At 39.7% G+C, this 24,690-nt stretch overlaps 1 protein-coding gene across 1 annotated transcript; it reads left to right on the forward strand.

The window, feature by feature from the left end:
* Window positions 1-251: 251 nt before the first annotated feature.
* LOC139453641 (uncharacterized) lies at window positions 252-1,544 on the forward strand. The gene has a single exon (XM_071235136.1). It carries the CDS (start codon window positions 252-254, stop codon window positions 1,542-1,544), a length of 1,293 nt encoding a protein of 430 aa, XP_071091237.1.
* The last annotated feature ends 23,146 nt before the right edge of the window (window positions 1,545-24,690 follow it).

Genomic DNA, 24,690 nt, shown 5'->3' on the forward strand with positions numbered 1-24,690 from the left:
CCAGAAGGCGGTGGCTCATGGGCCAATCTGGTGATACAGACCTCTGAATTCTGTGTTTTTATAGGTAAATGCCATGGGCCGAACCAGCCTGACATTTCTCCTTTTATTAACAACAGCTATCCATGTCTCTATTTCTGGAGTATAACATCCCTGTAACCCTGATTTTGCAGGCTGGCTTCCACTGCAACATCGTCCTTGTTGACACTCGATGGCGGGTGGGGAGCAGGGGTGCTGAATATAATTATCATACCATGGCTACCAATACCTCCACTGGTTCATCCAAAGCTAACAAAAGAAGGCACCTTTCTTCGTCATCTGATGAAGAATTATCTTCAATATTACAAGAATCTTGGCCAAGATTTTTAGTTATTTCAACTCATGATGACAGTCCATTAAAACTCAACCCGTTTGCAATCTCAAAGGGCATACAAAGTGCCTGTGGCGAGGTTCAAAATGTTACACGTCTCCGTGGTGGATCAATCCTTGTGGAATGTGCACGGAGACAACAATCTGTCAATCTGCTTGGTCTTAAGCAGTTTGTAAACACACAGGTTGTTGTCTCAGCGCACAAGACGCTGAATTCCAGTAGGGGCATCGTCCGTGATCGAGCTCGCTGTTTGTCAGACATGACAGAAGAAGAGATAGCAGCCGAATTACAAAATCAAGGTGTCACCGCAGTTAAGCGGTTTACCAGAAAAACACAAGATGGAACCATTATCAATACTCAAACATACCTTTTTACTTTTTCTGTGACAACTCTTCCTAAGTTCATCAAAGCTGGTTACTTTAACATCGGAGTGGAGGTTTATGTCCCAAATCCACTCCGATGTTACAGGTGTCAAAAATTTGGTCACGGGGCCAAAACTTGCACTAACAAGGCAAGGTGCTTCCGTTGCAGTGAAACTCACGAGAGTTCTGAATGCACAAATGAAATCAGTTGTGCAAACTGCAACGGTGAGCACCTATCCTCATCAAAATCCTGCCCTGCTTTTGATCGGGAAAACAAAATATTAAGAATCAAACATACCAATAACATCTCTTACACTGAAGCTAAAAAGTTATTACCTCAATCACAATCACCTTCTACCAAAAGTTATTCGGCTGCTGTCTCTTCCCCTGTTCAAATTACCAAGGCAAAAACGGTCTCCACACAGTGCCAGACTTCTATCTCCTGGTTAAAGGATGAACAAGTTACAATTGAGGACACTGTTCAGATTTCTCAGGACCTCCCACAACTATCAACATCTTCCACCCAAACTGAGACCATTACAAAAACATCTTCTGAACTACATCACCATTCAGAACCAAACGTTTTAACTGTACCAGAAACTCGTCCGGGCAGTGCCCATTTAACAAATAAAGAAAAAAAGCAAATGAGGAGAAAAGCCAAAACACTCCAACACCTGGAGGTGCCTTCTCCTGTGACAACCACTGTAGAGGTTCATAATCCATTTGAGCCTCTGGAGATGGACGTCACTCCAACACAACCAGTCCATGAGAGTGGACGTACCTCCCGCTCAAGATCCCCAGTTGAGCCGCCATGAGCTGCTCAAGTCACATCATTCAATGGAATTGCAGAGGACTCCGACATAATTATAATGATCTCCAACTTTTACTACAAGATTTTAAACCATCAGCTCTTTGTCTTCAGGAAACCTACTTGAAAAACACCGATCAAACCGACATCAGGCAGTATAGTTCCTATCATTACTTTTCCCCTCCTGGGGCTAAGGCCACTGGAGGTTCTTCAGTGTTGGTGAGGCAGGGTATCATCCACAGTACTGTTCCTCTTGATACTCCTCTCCAAGCCGTTGCTGTTCGAATAACTTTGCACATTGTTTTTACTTTGTGTTCTCTTTATATCCCTCCATCTTCGTCTATTCAGCAAACTGATCTCCAAGCACTTTATGACCAACTGCCTAAACCTTGTATCATAATGGGTGATTTGAATGGACATAATCCCTTATGGGGTAGTGATTATACCAGCACTAAGGGGAAGAGTATAGAAGATTTTATTTCCAACAATGCTTTATGTATTTTTAATGATAACGCCAAAACATATTTACATCCTGGAACAGGTACGTACTCCTCCCTCGATTTGTCCATTACAGACTCTGATCTTTTGAATGAATTCGAGTGGTCAGTCCACGATGACCTCTGTGGAAGTGACCACTTTCCAACCATTTTGAAAACGGTTAACCCTTCTGATGTACAGCCATCATCACGATGGAATTTCACAAAAGCAAACTGGCCTTTGTTTGAATTACTGTCATCCAACAAATTAACTCCTAATTTGTTTATCAATGCTCCTGATCCTATCCAGATCTTCTCTGATGAACTTCACAAGATTGCTGATGATTGTATTCCGAAGTCCTCTGCAAATCCACACATCCGTAAACCATGGTTTAACACTGACTGCAAGCAAGCAAGGAAGGCACGGAAAAAGGCTGAGAACTATTTCCGTCGCCATCCTATGGTGCATAATTTGAATAAATTTAAAATGTTAAATGCTAAAGCGAGACGTACTTTTAAGCAAAATAAACGCCAGTCGTGGCAAACGTATGTCTCAAAAATCAATTCACGTACGCCCATGTCTAAAGTTTGGAACATGATTCAGAAAATTAAAGGTAAGGGTTCCAAATCCAGTATCCACCATCTACAAAATGGGGATGTACTACTAACTGATAAATCTGATATTGCAAACAAGCTTGGTGAAACTTTGGCTAAACATTCTTCCTCGACTAACTATGATCCTAAATTCCAAAAATATCAAAAACAGCAAGAAAAGAAAACTATTGATTTTAAATCAGATAACGGGGAAGATTATAATGAACTTTTCTCTATTCATGAACTCCGTACAGCACTTGAACAAGCTCACGATACGGCTGCCGGAGCGGATAATATTCATTATCAACTCCTGAAACACCTACCAGAATCATCTTTAGTAACATTATTGACTATTTTTGATCAAATTTGGACATCTGGGAAATTTCCACCTTCATGGCGTGATGCTGTAGTTATCCCAATACCCAAACCTGGGCGAGATCATACAGACCCTTCAAATTATCGACCGATATCACTAACCAGCTGCGTTTGCAAAACCATGGAACGCATGATTAATAATCGCTTAGTTTGGTACTTAGAGACCAACAATCTCATAACAAACATACAATGTGGTTTCCGGAAAAATAGAAGTACCATCGATCATTTGGTTCGATTAGAATCATTTGTTAAAAATGCAATAATAAATAAACAACATGCAGTGTCTATCTTTTTCGATCTAGAAAAAGCATATGACACTGCATGGAAACATGGTATTTTAAAAGATTTACACGATTTTGGATTACGTGGCCGTTTGCCGCAATTCATTTCTGAGTTTTTAACCGACAGGCAATTTCAAGTCCGCGTGGGTACCACCCTGTCTGATCATTATAATCAGGATCAGGGTGTTCCACAAGGCAGTATTTTGTCTGTCACACTATTTAGCATTAAGATCAATAGCTTATCAAAGGTTTTAACTGATTCAATTGATGGATCGCTTTTTGTGGATGATTTTAACATTTCTTGTCGTGGTAAAAACATGCGTACTATTGAAAGGCAACTCCAATTATGTTTAAATAAGATTCATAAATGGTGTCTCGAAAATGGTTTTAAGTTTTCCAAAGCTAAAACCAACTGCATTCATTTTTGTAGGAAATATAGGACACATAATGACCCTGATTTAGTTTTAGATGGATCTCCGATCAAAGTTGTCAAGGAGGCAAAGTTTCTTGGCATTATTTTTGACCATCACTTGACCTTTCTACCGCATATTAACTATTTAAAGACCAAATGCCTGAAGGCTCTTGATTTATTAAAAGTAGTTTCAAATTCCAAATGGGGAGGGGATCAGAAAACCCTCCTCCAACTGTACAGAGCCCTCATTCGCTCTAAACTTGATTATGGCTCCATCATCTATGGTGGAGCCTGTAAAAGCAATTTAAAAAAATTAGATACAATTCATCATCAAGGCTTAAGGCTCTGCCTTGGAGCCTTTCGAACTTCTCCAATTCAAAGTCTATATGCAGAGGCAGATGAACCGTCACTAAAGCAACGTCGCATTAAATTGGCTTTACAGTACATTTCCAAATTACAGTCTAATAACTCCAATCCAGCTTTCCATTGTGTTTTTAATCCTCTCTATTCCGATCTCTATAATACAAAATCATCTCTTACTCCACCCCTTGGTATAAGAATCAAACATGATATTTCTGCTGCTAACATAACACTTGAAAATATAGCCCCAACTCGTCTTTTGTCGTCTCCACCGTGGCAATTAGTTAAGCCAGAGGTGGATCTATCATTAACTAAATTGAAGAAATCTGAAACAAATGAACTTATTTATCAACAAGAGTATAATCAGTTAAGAGACAAATATGATAGTTATAAATCTATATTTACCGATGGATCTAAGGATGGTGCCGCAGTTGCCAGCGCCACCATCATTGGATCCAGGACTATATCTTCAAGACTTCCAGATAACTGTTCCATTTTTACGGCCGAATCCAAGGCCATATTAACAGCATTAGAGTACATAAGTAAACATTCCAAACATAAGCAATATATCATATTTTCAGATTCTCTTTCTTGTCTTCAGGCAATTAAAAATCAGTCTTGTAAACATCCACTTTTAATTGACATTATTGAATTATTAAATGTTCTTGCTACTGGCCAGTGCGACATCGTTTTTTGTTGGTTACCCAGCCATGTTGGTATTGTTGGGAACACTATGGCCGATACTGCTGCAAAAGCAGCTCTCAACAAATCTGTGACACCACTTCTTTTACCTTATAGTGATTATAAACCTGTCATTACATCTTACATCAGAGATCTAATGCAGAAGAAGTGGGACGCCCAAGTAGACAATAAATTACATGAAATTAAACCCACTATTGGTTATACCTACTTGGGTTGTCAGTCCAGATTTGAGGAGGTCATAATACGACGATGTCGTATTGGCCATAGCAGGTATACAAATGAATTTTTATTGAAAGGTGAGGATCCTCCATTTTGTATCCCTTGTGATGAAAGAATCACTGTCAAGCATGTCCTGCTTGACTGTATTGATTTTTCCATCACAAGGGATAAATATTTCAAAGTGTCATCTATAAAGGATCTTTTTAATCAAGTACATGCTCATTTAATTATCGGTTTTTTAAAGGATATAGAATTAATTCATAAATTTTGATGTACAAAGATATATATTTTATAAATTGGTAGTATATGATACTTAACGGAGATTGTTAGTGGCTGTATCCTCGAAGGGGGTTGAAGTAGCGTAAAATTATTGTCCCCCTGAAAGGATATGTAAGCCCACATAAATCAAAGTAATTTTATATCTGCCAGTGTTTTAATCGTAGTATATTTGTTGGTTTTAAATCTCTGGCTAAACCGTGTCAATGGTCGCCAGTGACTAAAGGGATGGTGTAAATCCTGCTGGGATCCATGCAGGTAGCAAAGGTACTGTAAGTCCCCATGGTCCTCAGTATGGTGACCTCACTTTAGTTGCTGGTGATATATAGCCCAATTTTATCTATTGTATTGTTATGAATTGTCATATTTTATGGTTCTGTACTAGTTTTAAACATATATCTGTGATAATCTAGTTGTTTTACTGTCCTTCGTCGACAGAATTTTATACACTTTACATATGTATTGTTGGGGGTCAAATTTTATCTCGTCACGATATGGCTGCAATACTGCCGATGTGACGTTAAATATTAACTCACTCACTCAAGGTTAAATCTATGACGGATCTTTTTAACACTATTAGTTCTCATTTAATTATTGCTTTTTTAAAGGAAATTGAATTGCTTCATAAGTTTTGATTATTATGTTTTGTAAATAAATAAATGCATTTTTATAATTGGTTGAATAAATCAATAACTGAGATTGTTAGTGGCTATATCGCCGAAGGGGGTTAAAGTAGTGTAAAATTATTGTCTCCCTGAGAGGGTATGTAAGACCACGTCTTTCAAGGTATATTTACTTCTTCCACGTTTTTAATAGTAGTATATGTGTAATTTTACTGTTTGGCTAAATTTGTCAGTCATCGCCACCAACTGAAGGGATGATGTAAATCCGACTGGGGTCCATGCAGGTAGCAAAAGTACTGTAAGTCCCCATGGTCCACAGCGCGGTGATCAACCTTCATTTGGTGGCAATCTATAGCCTGTTTTTATAATGTGTTGTTAAATGATTAGTTAGTTATCTATTTTTACTTGTTCTCAAACTAGTTTTACGAATGTCTGTGATGTTCTAGTTATTATACTGCTCTTTGTCAGCAGAATTTTAAACAGTTTAATATATATTGTTCATATCAAATTTGGCACTCGTGGTGAGTGCTGGGTAACGCTAATATCTCTTCCCCCGTGTGGAACCGGGGCAGAATATTTCCACAGCCTCCCATTGCTGGTCGTATGAGGCGACTAAAATGGGCAACCTGTTTGCCGTGGGTTGCGTCCCTGTGTCGGCGGAGGACGGGAGTCTGGTAGTTGAGGGCACTGGTTCCTGGAACTGTGTTCCTTTGCCCAACACACTACTTCGACCCTTACTTCGCCTAGACGGGTGGTAAGATGGGCCCGGTCTTATCAATCGGCTGGTCATGCCAGGCCCTGTGCATAATATTGTGTTTGCACTAATGTGATTTATATTAAAGTATTATTTGGTCTTGGTCATGTCTTACATGTTTGACTTCCCAAATTATTATGTAAACGTTTGCCTAGAGTCTTATGCCAGAAGGCGGTGGCTCATGGGCCAATCTGGTGATACGGACCGCTGAATTCTGTGTTTTTTTAGGAAAATGCCATGCGCCGAACCAGCCTGACATTCTTCCTTTCATTAACGACAGCTATTTATGTCTTTATTTCTGGAGTATAACACCCCTGTAGCCCTGGTGTTGCAGCATGGCTTCCACTGTGGCACCGTCCTTGTTGACACTCCATGGTGGGTGGGGAGCAGGGTTGTCGAAACTTCTCTCTCTCATTATGGATACCCCACAACACACTGGTTCTCGTAGCAAAAACAAGAGAAGACATGTTGACGTGGATACTATCTTCTGATGATGAATCTTCTCCAGCCAATATTGACTCGTGGCCAAGATTTCTAGTTGTAGAAGGCATTGATGGTGTGCCTCTCAAGATCAATCCTTTTGTAGTTTCAAAGGCAGTTCAAGGAATTTGTGGTGACGTTAAAAACGTCACTCGTCTCCGGTCTGGTTCTCTCTTGATAGAATGTTCCAAGAGACAACAATCCATTAATTTGTTAAATGCTCATCATTTTGCCAATACTGCTATTGCAGTATCTATTCATAAATCTTTAAATTCCTGCAGGGGCATTGTCCGCGACCGAGCGAAATGCCTGTCTGACATGTCAGAAGAGGAGATTGCTCAGGAACTCCAATCTCAAGGTGTAACAGCTGTTAAACGCTTTACAAGAAAAGATCATGATAGTGTTGTAAACACTAACACCTATTTATTTACCTTTGCTCTTTCTAAACTCCCAACCTCAATCAAAGCTGGTTATTTTAACATCGGTGTGGATGTGTATATACCACATCCTCTGCGATGTTTCAAGTGCCAACAGTTTGGCCACGGCGCCAAGTCCTGTCGTGGCTCTGCAGTGTGCTCCCGTTGCAGTAAGAATCATGAAAGCTCTGATTGCACAGGTGCCATCAGATGTGCGAACTGCAACAGTGAGCACATGTCTTCCTCCAAACAATGTCCAGTCTTTGAAAGAGAAACCAAAATTATAAAAATCAAATACACAAACAATATTTCCTTTTCTGATGCCAAAAAATTGGTAAAGGAACAACCTCTAAACAGTTCACAGTCAAAATCTTACTCTGCCATAGTCTCTTCTCCTACGCAAACTGTTGATCATGCTTGTCAGACAGCTATTTCCTGGGTCTCAGATAAACAGACAATGTTATATTCCACAACCGAGGAATTAACTTCGTCGTCTGAAACGTCGTCTGACTGATATCCAATTGACCCCTCCCTCTCTGGAGCCTGAGCCTGAACCACAGCCTGAGTCTGAGACTGAGCTTGAACCTCATCTGTTAACCAGGAAAGTGAGAAAACAAATGCGTAAAAAGGAATTAAGGACCCTTAAACATCTGAAGGCGCCTTCAACAATCCCTGTCGAGGTTCATAACACCTTTGAACCTCTCGATATGGAAGTGTCTCCATCGTTGTCTTTACAGCGTAAGGGACCTTCACCCCGTTCAAGTTCTCCGATTGAGCCGCCATGAGTTGCTCTCACAATTTACTACAATGGAATTGCAGAGGACTTCGTAAGAATTTTAATGAGATACAAGTACTAGTTCAAGATTTTAAGCCGTCAGCTATATGTCTCCAAGAGACATATCTTAAACATACGGATACATTTGATCTGAGGCAGTATAATTGTCATCATTCTTTTTCTCCTCCGGGTGACAAAGCCACTGGAGGTTCTACTATTTTAGTCAGGCGGGACATCATCCATAGTGCTGTTCCTTTAGATACTACTCTTCAAGCTGTTGCTATCCGCCTTACCTTGCACATTGCATTCACTTTGTGCTCTTTGTATATTCCACCTTCGTCTGCACTTCGACTGTCTGATCTTCAGCATTTGTATCATCAACTCCCTAAGCCGTGCATCATCATGGTCGATTTAAATGGGCACAACCCTCTATGGGGGAGTACAACTTCAAACAATAAGGGGAAAGTTATTGAGGATTTTTTATCTGATAATAACTTATGTTTATTTAATGATGATTCCAGCACCTATTTACATCCTGCCACAGGAACTTACTCTGCACTCGATCTGTCCCTCACTGATTCAAATATTTACAATGAGTTTGATTGGTCTGTGCATGATGACCTTTGTGGACGTGATCACTTTCCTACTGTCCTAAAAACAATGAAACCGAATGATGACCCACCTTCGTCAAGGTGGAATTTTACAAAGGCCAATTGGTCCTTGTATGCAACATTATGTGCTGAAAAATTGAAACCGGACCACTTCACAAATGTACCAGATCCCATCCAGTTGTTTTCGAGTCAACTCCATGATATTGCTGACCAAACAATTCCTAAGTCCTCTGCAAATCCTCACATTCGTAAACCATGGTTTACTAATGAATGCAAACAAGCAAGAAAGTGTAGGAAGAAAGCGGAAAAGTATTTCCATAAACATCCTACAGTACATAACTTGAACACTGTTAAAATAACTAGTGCCAAGGCAAGACGTGCTTATAAACATAATAAGGGTCAATCTTGGAGGAATTATGTCTCCAGAATTAATTCACGCACACCCATGTCCAAGGTGTGGAACATGGTTAAAAAAATAAAAGGTAAAGGTTCTAGATCGTCTGTACACCATCTTAAAGACGGTGACAAATTAATAACTGATAAATCTGCCATTGTAAATAAACTTGGCGAGACTCTTGCCAAAAATTCTTCATCATCAAATTATGTTCCCGAGTTTCAGAGATATCAGAAACAACAGGAAAAGAAAAAGGTTAATTTCGATTCAAATAATGGTGAAGACTACAATGAAGTATTTCATTGCATGAGCTACATACTGCTCTTGAGCAAGCTCATGATACTGCTGCAGGGGATGATAATATCCATTATCAGTTACTCAAGCATTTGCCCGAATCATGTCTTGAGACGCTTTTAGATATATTTGACCACATATGGACATCAGGGAATTTTCCTCCTTCATGGCATAATGCCATTGTGGTACCGATACCAAAACCTGGCCGGGATCATACTGATCCCTCAAATTACCGCCCTATATCGTTACCCAGTTGTGTTTGCAAAACCATGGAACGAATAGTAAATAATAGATTAGTATGGTATTTGGAAACCAACAATCTTCTTAGCAATATTCAATGTGGTTTCCGAAAAAATCAAAGTACTATCGACCATTTGGTACGATTAGAATCCTTTGTTAAAAATGCTATTGTAAATAAGCAACACGTAGTATCAGTTTTCTTTGATCTTGAGAAAGCATACGATACTACTTGGAAGCATGGCATTCTAAAGGATTTACATGATTTGGGTTTGAGAGGCAGGTTGCCTCATTTTATATCACAATTTTTAACAGACAGTTTCAAGTCCGAGTGGGTTCCACCCTGTCTGACCATTATAATCAGGATCAGGGTGTCCCACAAGGCAGTATTTTGTCTGTCATCTTGTTTAGTATTAAAACTAATAGTCTGTCCAAGGTTTTAAGTAATTCAGTGGATGGTTCACTGTTCGTGGATGATTTTAATGCATCTTGTTGTGGTAAAAATATGCATACCATAGAGAGGCAGTTACAAATTTGTCTCAATAAAATTCATAAGTGGTCTCTCGAAAACGGGTTCAAAATTTATATGTCTAAAACTAACTGTATACACTTCCGCAGAAAATATAAACCGCATAAAGACCCTGAATTATTTTTGAATGGCACCCCTATCAAAGTTGTAAAGGAGGCCAAATTCTTGGGACTCATCTTTGATAGCCATTTAACGTTCTTACCACACATTAAATCACTTAAAGCTAAATGCCTGAAGGCGCTGGATTTATTGAAAGTTGTATCAAATTCCAAGTGGGGAGGGGATCAGACTACCCTCCTACACTTATACAGGTCACTGATCCGTTCAAAACTTGATTACAGCTCCATCGTCTATGGTGGAGCCTGTAAAAGTAATTTAAAAAAACTTGATACTATCCATCACCAAGGACTGAGGCTTTGCCTTGGAGCCTTTCGCACTTCTCCTATTCCAAGTCTGTCTGTTGAAGCGGATGAGCCTTCTCTTAAACAACGCCGTCTGAAACTATCTTTACAGTACATCACTAAATTATATTCTAATCAGTCAAATCCAGCTTTCAATTGCGTATTTAATCCTCTTTACGAAGATATTTACAATAAGAAAACATCTCTTGTTCCACCACTAGGAATAAGAATTAAATCAGTCGTTTCTGCTGCGATCATTAACTTTCAGCATATAGCTCCCACAAAACTTTTTTCATCGCCTCCTTGGCAGATGGTAAGACCAACTGTAGACCTCACATTAACTAGACTTAAGAAATCTGATACAAATCCCCTTATTTATAAACAAGAATACAATCAATTACGAAACACTTATGACACATATAAATCTATATTTACAGACGGATCCAAGGATGGTGGCGCAGTTGCTAGTGCCACCATCATTGGATCCAGAACAGTATCTTCACGATTACCCGATAATAGTTCCATATTCACAGCAGAAGCACACGCCATTTTAACGGCACTAAAATATATCAAGAACAAAACCAAATATAAAGAATTCATAATTTTTTCAGACTCATTTTCGTGCCTTCAGGCTATTAAAAATCTGTCATGTAAACATCCATTTTTAATTGGAAATTCTTGAATTATTTAATGATCTTGCGACTGGCCAATATGACATCGTCTTTTGTTGGTTACCAAGCCATGTTGGGATTGTTGGTAACACATTGGCTGATGCTGCTGCAAAAGCAGCACTCGACAAATCTGTGACACCACTTCTTTTACCATACAGTGATTTTAAACCTATAATTAGATCTTACATCCGTGATCTGATGCAAAAGAAGTGGGACACCCAAGTAGGTATCAATAAATTACACGAAATTAAACCCCATGTTGGTTACACCTACTTGGGCTGTCAGTCCAGATTTGAAGAGGTCATTATGCGGCGATGTCGTATTGGCCACTCGAGATATACACATGAGTATTTATTAAAGGGTGAGGATCCTCCGTTTTGTATCCCTTGTGATGAAAGAATCACGGTCAAGCATGTCCTGCTTGACTGTATTGATTTTTCAATCACAAGGGATAAATATTTCAGTGTAAAAACAGTGAAGGACCTTTTTAGTAAAGTTTACTCTCATTTAATACTATGTTTTTTAAAAGAAATAGAACTTATACATAAATTTTGATGTAATTGTTGTATTGTTTTAAAGATTGGTAGTGCAAAATTCATAACTCTGATTGTTAGTGGCTGTACCCCCGAGGGGGGTTGAAGTAGCGTAAAATTATTGTCCCCCTAAGAGGGTATGTAAGTCCCATATCATTCGAAGTATTTTTCTGCATGCCAGGTTTTTAATCGCAGAATATTCGTCATTTTAGTTTGGCTTAACTGGTACACTGTCGCCAGTGACTGAAGGGATGATATAAATCCTGCCGGGGTCCATGCAGGAAGCAAAGTTACTGTAAGTCCCCATGGACCCTAGCATGGTGATCTACCTTCAGTTGCTGGCGATCTCTAGCCCAATTTTATATTGTCTTGTTGATTATAAATGTATTGTTTTAACTGTTCTCAACTAGTTTTACTATTGAACCTGTGATATTCTAGTTATCTTACTGTCCATCGTTGACAGCTTTTTATTAAATCAAAATGTAATTATTTTAACTGTTTCGTCGCAATATGGCTGAAATACTGCCGATGTGACGATAATTTTCACTCACTCACTCACTCACTCAGTTGCTGGCGATCTCTAGCCCATTTTTATATTGTGTTGTTCTCTGATACTTATGTCTTTTATATATTCTCAACTAGTTTTAAATATATTCTGTGATATTCTAGTTATTGTACTGTCCTTCGTTGACAGCTTTTTATAGTGTATACATTTCTGCATTATTAATGTACTTCTCGTCACGATATGGCTGAAATATTGCCGATGTGACGTTAAATATTAACTCACTCACTCACTCATATCAAATTTTGTTTCGTCACGATATGGCTGAAATATTGCCGATGTGACGTTAAACTTTAACTCACTCACTCACTCACTCACTCGTATATCAACAAGCATATTTACAGTTAAGAAATAAATACGACACTCACCGTTCAATCTTTACTGATGGATCCAAGGATGGTGGCCAAGTAGCATCTGCCACCGTCATTGGATCAAAACATTTATCGTCCAGAATACCAGATAATAGCTCTATATTCACTGCTGAGGCCAATGCTATCCTTACAGCCTTGGGATACATTCAAAAACAGTCTGCATATCAACGATTTATAATCTTTTCTGATTCTTTATCTTGTCTTCAGGCACTAAAAAATGTCTCTGCTAGTCATCCAATCATTTAAAACATTTTAGAACTTTACAATGATCTTTCAACTGGCCAATACGACATCGTCTTTTGTTGGTTGTCCAGTCATGTGGGCTTAAAAGGCAACACAATGGCTGATGCTGCAGCTAAAGCAGCACTCAACAAATCTGTGACACCACTTCTAATTCCATACAGTGATTTCAAACCTGTGAGATCTTATGCAAAAGAAGTGGGACACCCAAGTAGGTATCAATAAATTACATCAAATTAAGCCCAATATCGGTTACACCTACTTGGGTTGTCAGTCCAGATTTGAAGAGGTCATTTTACGACGATGTCGTATTGGCCATTCAAGATATACACACGAATATCTATTAAAAGGTGAGGATCCTCCGTTTTGTATCCCTTGTGATGAGAGAATCACACTCAAGCATGTCCTGCTTGACTGTATTGATTTTTCCATTACAAGGGATAAGTATTTCAAAGTTTCGTCCATCAAGGATCTTTTTAGTATCAGTGCTCATTTACTCATCGGTTTTTTAAAAGAAATAGAATTAATAGATAAATTTTGATTATAATATGTATGGTATATAGAAAGTGATTTTAATTTGGTAAATTGAATTCATGACTTGGATTGTTAGTGGCTGTATCTTCACAGGGGGTTGAAGTATCGTAAAACAATTGTCCCCCTGGGAAGGTACGTAAGTCCGGTATCATTCAAAGTATCTTTTCATTTTGCTGTGATTTTAATCGTAGCATTTTTGTTGATTTTAACTGTTTGGCTAATCTTTCTGATCATCACCAGTAGCCCGAGGGATGGTGTAAATCCTGCTGGGGACCATGTAGGTAGCAGAAGTACCGTAAGTCCCCATGGTCCCTAGTATGGTGGCCTAGCTTTGGTTGCTGGCGATCTACAGCCCGTTTTTATACTGTGTCGTCTGATTTAATTTGATCGTTTTATTGCTCTAAAATTAGTTTTTTAAATTATAATCTGTGATATATTGCTAATTGTTGTACTGTCCTTCGGCGACAGGTTTTTATATATAATATAAATGTTTAACTTGTTCAAGTCACGATATGGCTGAAATAGTGCCGATGTGACTTTAAATATTAACTCACTCATTCACTCACCTTGATTGTGTTTTGATTTTTTAATATTGGTTAATATTTCATACAACCACACGTGACCAAAGTGATGACATAAATCCTGCTGGAAATCATGCAGGAAGCAAAAGTACTGTAAGTCCCCATGATCCCTAGTTAGGTGGTTTAGCTTTGGTTACCAGTGGTCTATAGCCTGGTTTTACTTTCTAATAACTAATACACTGAAAACTTCTTTGTTTTAATATTGCTCAGGTAAGTTTTATGTCTACACTGTGATAATTACCTTACTGTTTTACTGTCCTTTGTGGCACTCGTGAAGAGCAACCTCCCCGTGGTGAGTGCTGGGTAACGCTAATAGCTCTTTCCCCGTGTGGAACCGGGGCAGAATATTTCCACAGCACCCCATTGCTGGTCGTATGAGGCGACTAAAATGGGCAACCTGTTTGCCGTGGGTTGCGCCCCGTGTCGGCGGAGGACGGGAGTCTGGTGGTTGAGGGCACTGGTTCCAGGATTAGCGTTCCTTTGCCCAATACACCACTTCGACCCTTACTTCGCCTAGACGGGTGGTAGGATGGGCCCGGTCCTATCAATCGGCTGGCCATGCCGAGCCCTGTGCATTATATTTCATTTGCACATCTATAAAAAGTCTGTTGTGAGAGGCACTCGTGAAGAGCAACCTCCTCGTGGTGAGTGCTGGGTAGCGCTAATAGCTCTTCCCCCGTGTGGAACCGGGGTAGAATATTTCCACAGCCTCCCATTGCTGGTCGTATGAGGCGACTAAAATGGGCAACCTGTTTGCCGTGGGTTGCGCCCCTGTGTCGGTGGAGGAAGGTAGTCTGGTGGTTGAGGGCACTGGTTCCAGGAATAGCGTTCCTTTGCCCAATACACCACTTTGACCCTGACTTCACCTAGACGGGTGGTAGAATGGGCCCGGTTCTATCAATCGGCTGGTCATGCCAGGCCCTGTGCATTCTATTTTAATTTTGCACAAAGTTGTTGTATTCAATTGTTTATATTTTGGGTCTTGGTCAAACTGTTAATTGTTTTTCAGTACCTTTTGGCTGTTAATGAATAAGAATTATTGCCTAGAGTAAAAAAAAATGCCCAGAAGGCGGTGGCTCATGGGCCAATCTGGTGGATCTATTGATCTCGCATTGATATTTCTGCTTGAGTATACCATCCCAGTATCCTTGGTGCTGTTAGTTGGAGACCCACTAGCATATAGCATTGTCTTTATGATACTCCGTGGTGGGTGGGGACCTGGGATGGCGAACCACTATAAACTTACCATGATTCCTCCAAAACAACTCAAACGTACTTTAGATGACAGTTCATCTGATGATGACTCTGTTACAAGAAATAAATCTGAATTTTGGTCCCGTTTTTTGGTCATCTCTTCGTCTGATGATGGACCTCTGAAATTGAATCCTTTTGCGCTTTCTAAAGCTATTTACGGTATTGCTGTTGATGTTGTGACAATGAAAAGGATTCGTTCCGGCTGTATCTTGATTGAATGCAAATCAGCATCACAATCAGCTAGGCACTCGTGAAGAGCAACCTCCTCGTGGTGAGTGCTGGGTAGCGCGAATAGCTCTTCCCCCGTGTGGAACCGGGGCAGAATATTTCCACAGCACCCCATTGCTGGTCGTAAGAGGCGACCAAAGTGGGCAGCCCGTTTGCCGTGGGTTGCGTCCCTGTGTCGGCGGAGGACGGGAGTCTGGTAGTTGAGGGCACTGGTTCCTGGAACTGTGTTCCTTTGCCCAAAACACTACTTCGACCCTTACTTCGCCCAGACGGGTGGTAAGATGGGCCCGGTCTTATCAATCGGCTGGTCATGCCAGGCCCTGTGCGTAACATTGTATATACACACCTGTGTTGTATTTAATGTATATATTGGTCTTGGCCATTCATAACTTGTATGAATTAACAATTTTGGATTGAATACATTGCCTAGAGTCTTACGCCAGAAGGCGGTGGCTCATGGGCCAATCTGGCATCAATGACCTCCGGGTTCTATTTGTCATCAGATAACTGTCTTGGGCGGAACCAGTCTGACTTTTAACCCTGTTTGACTAAAATAGCTACCTGTGTCCTTTTTGCTGGAGTATAGCACCCCTGTAGCCCTGGTGTTTGTAGTCGGTTTCCACTACATCACTGTCCTTGTTGTCACTCCATGGAGGGTGGGGAGCAGGGGTGTGGAACATCTTTCTTTCATCATGGCTACCCCCCTTCACTCTGGTTCTAGATATAAAACTAAAAGGAGGCATGTAGACACAGATATTGCAATATCTTCTGATGAAGATACTGTACCAAATATCGATTCTTGGCCACGGTTTCTTGTTGTAGAAGGAGTTGATGGTCAGCCCCTGAAACTCAACCCCATTGTAATTTCCAAATCAATTGAAGGCATCTGTGGAAATGTTTCAAATGTTACTCGTCTCCGGTCCGGTTCCTTGCTTGTGGAATGTGCTCGGAGACAGCAATCTCTAAATCTGCTCCAGGCACATCATTTCGCAAATACTGAGATTGTTGTCTCAGTGCACAAGACTCTGAATTCATGTCGTGGCATTGTACGGGACAGTGCGAAATGTCTTTCTGATATGTCTGAGGAGGAGATCGCAACAGAGCTGAAGAATCAAGGCGTGACCTCTGTGAAAAGATTCTCCAGGAAAGATGGTGAGAATTTCATAAAAACAAATACTTATCTCTTCACGTTTGCTCTCACGAAGATTCCAACATCTATTAAAGCAGGGTATTTTAACATCGGAGTGGATGTATATATATCAAATCCACTCACTTGTTTCAAATGTCAACAGTTTGGACATGGTGCGAAATCTTGCCGTAACTCGCCTGTTTGCTCACGCTGCAGTAAGTCCCATGATAGCACAGACTGCACAGATACCATCAAATGTGCAAACTGCAGCGGCGATCACATGTCTTCCTTTAAATCTTGCCCCTGTTTTGTGAGACAAACAAAAATTCTAAAAATAAAACACACTAACGACATTTCATTCACAGCTGCTAAGAATTTATTAAACCAAGAGTCACCCAATTCCTCTAGCATGTTGACCTACTCTGCTGCGGTCTCCTCGTCTCCACTCAAACTTGATGCTGCATGCCAAAGAGCTATTAACTGGGTCTCAGACGAGCAGACCCTTTTGTTTCCAGTTTATACTGCCAAGACAAACGTTTCATCTTCAACAGCTTCACAAACTGTACTTTCTACAGAACCTCTGCCAGAATCTGCTCCTGCACCTGAACCTATCCCTGAAATGAAAAATGTGTCTATGTCCAAAGAAGAAAGAAAACGACAAAAGAAAAAAGATTCTAAGGCCCTGAAAAACATTGTGGTGCCTTTACCATTGACAGTCCCTCTGAAGGTTTATAACCCCTTTGAACCTCTAGATATGGAAATCACCCCATCTCCGCCAATTCAACGGAGAGGGTCTTCCTCCCGTTCACGATCTCCAGTCGAACCACCATGAGTTGCTCGGCTAACCTAATACAATGGAATTGTCGAGGACTTCGGAATAATTTTAATGACCTTCAGCTACTCATTCAAGATTTAAAACCATCAGCATTATGTTTACAGGAAACTTTCCTGAAAGCAACAGATAAATTTGATTTACGAATGTACGACTCCTACCATTGCTTTTCCCCTCCAGGGGATAAAGCAACTGGAGGGTCTTCTGTTATGGTGAGGCAGGGCGTCATTCACAGTCCTGTTCCTCTAAATACCCCTCTTCAGGCTGTTGCGGTACGTGTAACATTAAATATTGTTTTTACATTATGTTCATTGTATGTACCACCGTCGTACTCTCTTCGACAGTCTGATATTCAAGCACTATATGACCAACTCCTTAAGCCTTGTGTTATCATGGGAGATTTGAATGGCCATAACCCTCTTTGGGGTAGTAATGACACAAATAATAAAGGAAAGATACTTGAGGATTTTCTCTTGAATAATGATTTGTGTATTTTCAATGATGGTACTCACACGTATCTACATCCTGCAACTGGCACTTACTCTTGTTTAGACCTGTCCGTTGTAGACTCTAGTTTACTTGATGAATTTGAATGGTCAGTCCACAATGACCTATGTGGAAGCGACCATTTTCCTACCAATTTACAATCTGTGACACCATCTGATGTTTCTCCGTCATCACGATGGAATTTTACTAAGGCGAACTGGGCTTTATATGCAACCCTTTGCTCTAATCATCTAAAACCTGATGGTTTTATTGATGTTTCTGATCTCATAAAACTTTTTTCCGATACACTAAATCAAATAGCTGATGAATGTATTCCGAAGTCCTCTTCAAATCCTCACATACGTAAACCATGGTTCACCAATGATTGCAAACTAGCTAGGAAGGCAAGGAAAAAAGCTGAACACTATTTCCGTCGCCATCCTATGGTCCACAATTTAAATAAATTTAAAATATTAAACGCTAAAGCACGGCGTACTTTTAAACAAAACAAGCGTCAGTCTTGGCAAAATTATGTCTCCAAGATTAATTCACGTACGCCGATATCTAAGGTATGGAACATGATTAAGAAAATAAAAGGTAAGGGTTCTAAATCTAGTGTTCACAACCTTAAAAGTGGGAATGACTTATTAACAAATACTTCTGATATTGCTAATAAACTTGGTGAAACTCTGGCTCAACATTCTTCCTCCTCGAACTATGCCCCTAAATTCCAAAAATATCAAAAGCAGCAAGAAAAGAAACCAATAAATTTTAATTCAGACAATGGGGAGGATTACAATGAAATATTTTCCATTCATGAGCTCAATACTGCCCTTGGGCAAGCTCATGACACTGCTACGGGGTCTGATAATATACATTATCAACTCTTAAAACATTTACCGCAACCCTGTTTAGAAACCCTTTTGATGATTTTTGATAAAATCTGGACATCAGGAGAATTTCCTTCTTCATGGCGTGATGCTATAATTGTTCCCATACCCAAACCTGGACGTGATCATACTGATCCTTCCAATTATAGACCCATTTCATTAACAAGCTGCGTTTGCAAAACCATGGAACGCATGGTCAATAATAGATTAACATGGTACTTGGAATCAAATGACTTAATTACCAACATTCAATGTAGTTTCCGTAAAAATCGCAGTACCATTGACCATTTAGTTCGACTGGAGTCATTCGTTAAGAATGCCATTGTAAATAAGCAACATGCAGTGTCTATCTTTTTCGATCTAGAAAAAGCATATGACACTACATGGAAGCACGGTATTTTAAAAGACTTACATGACTTTGGATTGCGAGGCCGTTTGCCTCAATTTATATCCAAGTTTTTATCTAAGTTTTTATCTGACAGACAATTTCAAGTCCGCGTGGGTTCTACCCTGTCTGATCATTATAATCAGGATCAGGGTGTCCCACAAGGCAGTATTTTGTCTGTCACTTTGTTTAGTATTAAAATCAACAGTTTAGCAAAGGTTTTAAACAATTCAATTGATGGATCGTTGTTTGTGGATGATTTTAATGTTTCTTGCCGTGGTAAGAACATGCATACGATTGAGAGGCAAATGCAACTGTGTTTAAATAAAATCCAAAAATGGTGTCTAGAAAATGGCTTTAAATTTTCCAAATCTAAAACTAACTGTATTCATTTTTGCAGAAAATATAAACCTCACAAAGACCCGGAACTAATATTAGATAACAACCCCATTAAAGTTGTAAAAGAAGCGAAATTTTTGGGTATCATTTTCGATCATCATTTAACCTTTTTACCACATATAAAATACTTAAAGAATAAATGTCTGAAAGCCCTAGATTTGTTAAAAGTTGTCTCTAATTCCAAGTGGGGAGGGGATCAGAAAACCCTCCTCCAACTATACAGATCTCTTGTACGCTCAAAACTTGATTACGGCTCCCTCATCTATGGTGGGGCTTGTAAGAGCAATTTAAAAGTATTAGACACCATTCATCACCAAGGCCTGAGACTTTGTCTTAGAGCTTTCCGTACTTCACCTCTTCACAGTTTGTATGTGGAGGCTGATGAGCCATCCCTTCAACACCGTCGCATTACATTATCTTTACAGTATATATCTAAATTACGTTCTACTGAATACAATCCAGCATATGACTGTGTTTTTAATCCTCTGTACATAAATCTATACAATAAAAAGCCATCTCTTATTCCACCCCTTGGAATAAGGATACAATCTGTTGTTTCTGCTGCCCAAATCAATCTTGAAACCATAGCCCCCACTCGGCTGTTCACTTCTCCACCATGGCAGTTAGTGAAGCCCGAGGTAGACCTAACATTAAGTAAACTAAAGAAATCCGACACAAATCAATTAATTTATCAACAGCAATATAATGAACTACGAAGCACGTATGATACTCATAAATCTATATTTACAGATGGATCCAAGGATGGTGATGCTGTTGCCAGCGCCACCGTCATTGGATCCAGGACTATCTCAACCAGATTACCAGATAACTGTTCTATCTTCACAGCAGAAGCACATGCTATTTTAACGGCTCTAAAATACATCAACAGCCAAACTAAATATAAACAGTTCATTATTTTTTCAGACTCTCTTTCTTGCATTCAAGCTATTAAAAACATGTCTTCCACGCATCCACTTTTAATGGAAATTGTTGAATTGTTTAATGAGCTTGCTACTGGCCAATGCGACATCATTTTCTGTTGGTTACCAAGCCATGTTGGAATCACTGGTAATACAATGGCCGATGCTGCAGCTAAAGCAGCACTCAACAAATCTGTGACACCACTTCTGCTTCCATACAGCGATTATAAACCTGTAATAAGAAACTACATCAGAGATATAATGCAGCAGAAGTGGGACACCCAAGTAGGTATTAATAAATTACATGCTATAAAACCAACCATCGGTTACACCTACTTGGGTTGTCAGTCCAGATTTGAAGAGGTCATTGTACGACGATGTCGCATTGGCCACAGCAGGTATACGAATGAATATTTACTTAAAGGTGAGGATCCTCCATTTTGTATCCCTTGTGATGAAAGAATCACAGTAAAGCATGTCCTGCTTGACTGTGTTGATTTTTCCATCACAAGGGATAATTTTTTCAAATCATCATCGCTTAAGGATCTTTTTAACAATATTAGTCCTCATTTAATTATTGCATTTTTAAAGGAAATTGAACTCATAAATAAATTTTGATGTACATAATTGTTTCTTAATTTGATAGTGTCTAATTGTGAACTGAGATTGTTACTGGCTGTGCCCTTGACAGGGGTTAAAGTACTGTAAAATTATTGTCCCCCTGAGAGGGCATAGTAAGTCCATATCATTCGAAGTCTGTTATTCCTATCATAGTTTTAATCGTAGAATATATGTTCTTTTAAATACAGCTAAATTCCCTAATCGTTGCCAACAACTGAAGGGATGATGTAAATCCTGCTGGGGTCCATGCAGGTAGCAAAGGTACTGTGAGTCCCCATGGTCCCCAGTATGGTGATCTACCTTCAGTTGCTGGCGATCTATAGCCCATTTTATAATGTATTGTCCTGTCTAGTGATGTATTTTTATGGTTCCCTGCTAGTTTTAAATAATAATCTGTGATAAGTCTAGTTATTTTACTGTCCCTTGTCGACAGGTTTTTATGGTTTACATGTATTTATTATATATAACTTTTGAAAGTCACGATATGGCTGAAATATTGCCGATGTGACTTAAAATCTTAACTCACTCACTCACTCACAATCAGCTACGTTGTTGGCTGTCAAACATCTCGTTTCTGTGCCAGTCATTGTCTCCCCGCACAAATCACTAAATAGTTCAAAAGGCATTGTCAGAGATCGGGAACGTTGTCTTTCAGACATGTCTGAAGATGACATAACGTTTGAACTGAAAGACCAAGGTGTTACAGGTGTAAAACGTTTTACAAAGCGACAGAATGGTCAAATTGAAAAGCTGAATACCTACCTTTTCACATTTTCTCTTCCTGCTCCACAACATTCTATCAAAGCAGGCTACTGTAATATTGGTGTGGATAAGTACATACCGAATCCACTACGGTGCTACTCCTGTCAACAGTTTGGGCATGGAGCCCAATTGTGTAGAAACAGAAAGAAATGCCATCGCTGTGGAGAACCTGCTCATGAGACCATAGAATGCTCTAATGATCCAAAATGTGCAACTGTTCTGGGAATCACGTTGCATCTTCCAAATCTTGTCCTGTCTGGCAACTCCAACACCAGATAATAAAAATGAAGCATGACAAGAATGTTTCTTTTTCTGATGCCAAACGTTTAGTAATGACGTCCACCACTCCTACTGCAGCTCTGTCATATTCTGCAGTTGTCACTCGTACACCTCCAAAATCTTCTGAAACATTGGCCTCTGTTAAATGCCAGACGGATGTTACTTGGGTTAACTCCGACAACTTTTCTTTGGTCCAGTCAAGCTCTTCTTCCCAAACAGAAGATACATCTACATCTCCATCACCATGTTTGTCATCACCTATGACAGCAGCGCCGACATTATCACTGGCACCAACACCAAATCCATCACCTACCGTGACAAATGCCAGTAAAAAAGTAGACTACTCCAGAAATTCTGATCGTGTGTCAAAGGGTCAACGTGACCCTATCCAAATTTACAATAGGTTTCAAAACTTGGAGGACATGGATGTCTCTCCTCATACTAATGGGCGCAACAGAAGTAAGTCGCCTAGAAATGGGAGACGTAGATCTCCTGTTCATCCACCAGTAACTTGAATATTATGAATCCACTGATTCAATGGAATTGCAGAGGTCTTAGGACCAATTTTAATGAATTACATTTATTAATACAAGATTTTAACCCATCGGCAATCTGTCTCCAAGAGACATATCTCAAACAGACTGACAACTTTGATTTACGTCGGTATAGCTCCTACAACTCATTTTCTCCTCCAGGTGTTAAGGCTACTGGGGGATCTTCTGTTTTGGTGAAGCAGGGAGTGATCCACAGCCCTGTAGCGCTTCAAACCAATCTACAAGCTGTTGCAGTCCGACTGACTTTGCACATAACGTTTACACTGTGTTCTATATACATTTCACCTTCTTCTGTGCTTCAGCGTTCGGATCTTCAATCTTTATATGACCAGCTCCCTAAGCCATGCGTGATCATGGGTGATTTAAACGGCCATAACCCATTATGGGGAAGTGTTACCGTTAATCCTAAAGGTAAGGTCCTTGAAGATTTTATTTCCGATAACAACTTATGCATTTTCAATGATGGATCAAGTACTTACTTGCATCCTGCTACTGGTACCTATTCTGCTTTAGATTTGTCACTTACAGATTCCAATCTCTTAAACGAATTTACGTGGTCGGTTCACAATGACTTGTGTGGAAGCGATCATTTCCCTTCCATCCTAACAGCAAATAATCCATCTGACGTTCCACCCATATCAAGGCGGAACTTTATCAAAGCCAACTGGCCTTCCTTTCAGGAACTCTGTACTGATATGTTGAAGCCTGATGTGTTCAGGAATATCACTGATCCTATTCAGCTGTTTTCTGATATTTTAAACGAAATTGCCAACATAACTATTCCAAGGTCCTCTGCAAATCCACACATTCCAAAACCATGGTTTGATAAAGAATGCAAACAGGCTAGGAAGTGCAGGAAAAAAGCGGAGAAATATTTCCGCCGACATCCAACTGTACATAATTTGGATCGTGTTAAAATCACAAATGCCAAGGCACGCCATACATTCAAACAGAATAAGCGTAAGTCTTGGAGAAATTATGTCTCTAAAATTAATTCTCGCACGCCGATATCCAAGGTGTGGAACATGATTGCCAAAATTAAAGGTAAAGGCTCTAAATCGACTGTCCACCATCTAAAGGAAGGTGACCATTTATTAACCGATAAAGTGGACATTGCCAATAAATTGGGCGAGACGCTGGCCCAACACTCTTCATCGACAAATTATGATCCCAAGTTTCAAACATATCAGAAACAACAGGAAAAGAAGAGGGTTGATTTTACTTCTCAAAATGGAGAAGATTATAATGAGGTATTTTCACTCCATGAGCTAAATACTGCCCTAGGTCAAGCGCATGATACTGCAACGGGAGCTGATAATATTCACTATCAGCTCTTGAAGCATTTGCCTGATTCATGTTTAGAGACACTTCTTAATATATTTGATCAGATCTGGACGTCAGGAAATTTTCCGCCTTCATGGCATAATGCAATAGTTGTTCCTATACCTAAACCTGGTAGGGACCATATTGATGCTTCCAATTATCGACCAATATCACTAACCAGCTGTGTGTGCAAAACCATGGAGTGAATAGTAAACAATCGACTGGTGTGGTACTTAGAAACTAATAATCTTATCAGTAACATACAATGTGGTTTCCGTAAGAATAGAAGTACCATTGACCATCTGGTACGTTTAGAATCCTTTGTCAAAAATGCAATTGTCAATAATCAGCATGCAGTTTCATTCTTTTTTGATTTAGAAAAAGCGTACG

Source organism: Haliotis cracherodii, unplaced genomic scaffold (genome assembly GCF_022045235.1).
Source record: "Haliotis cracherodii isolate W230 unplaced genomic scaffold, xgHalCrac1.p SCAF_10, whole genome shotgun sequence".
Classification (NCBI taxonomy): Eukaryota; Metazoa; Mollusca; class Gastropoda; order Lepetellida; family Haliotidae; genus Haliotis; species Haliotis cracherodii.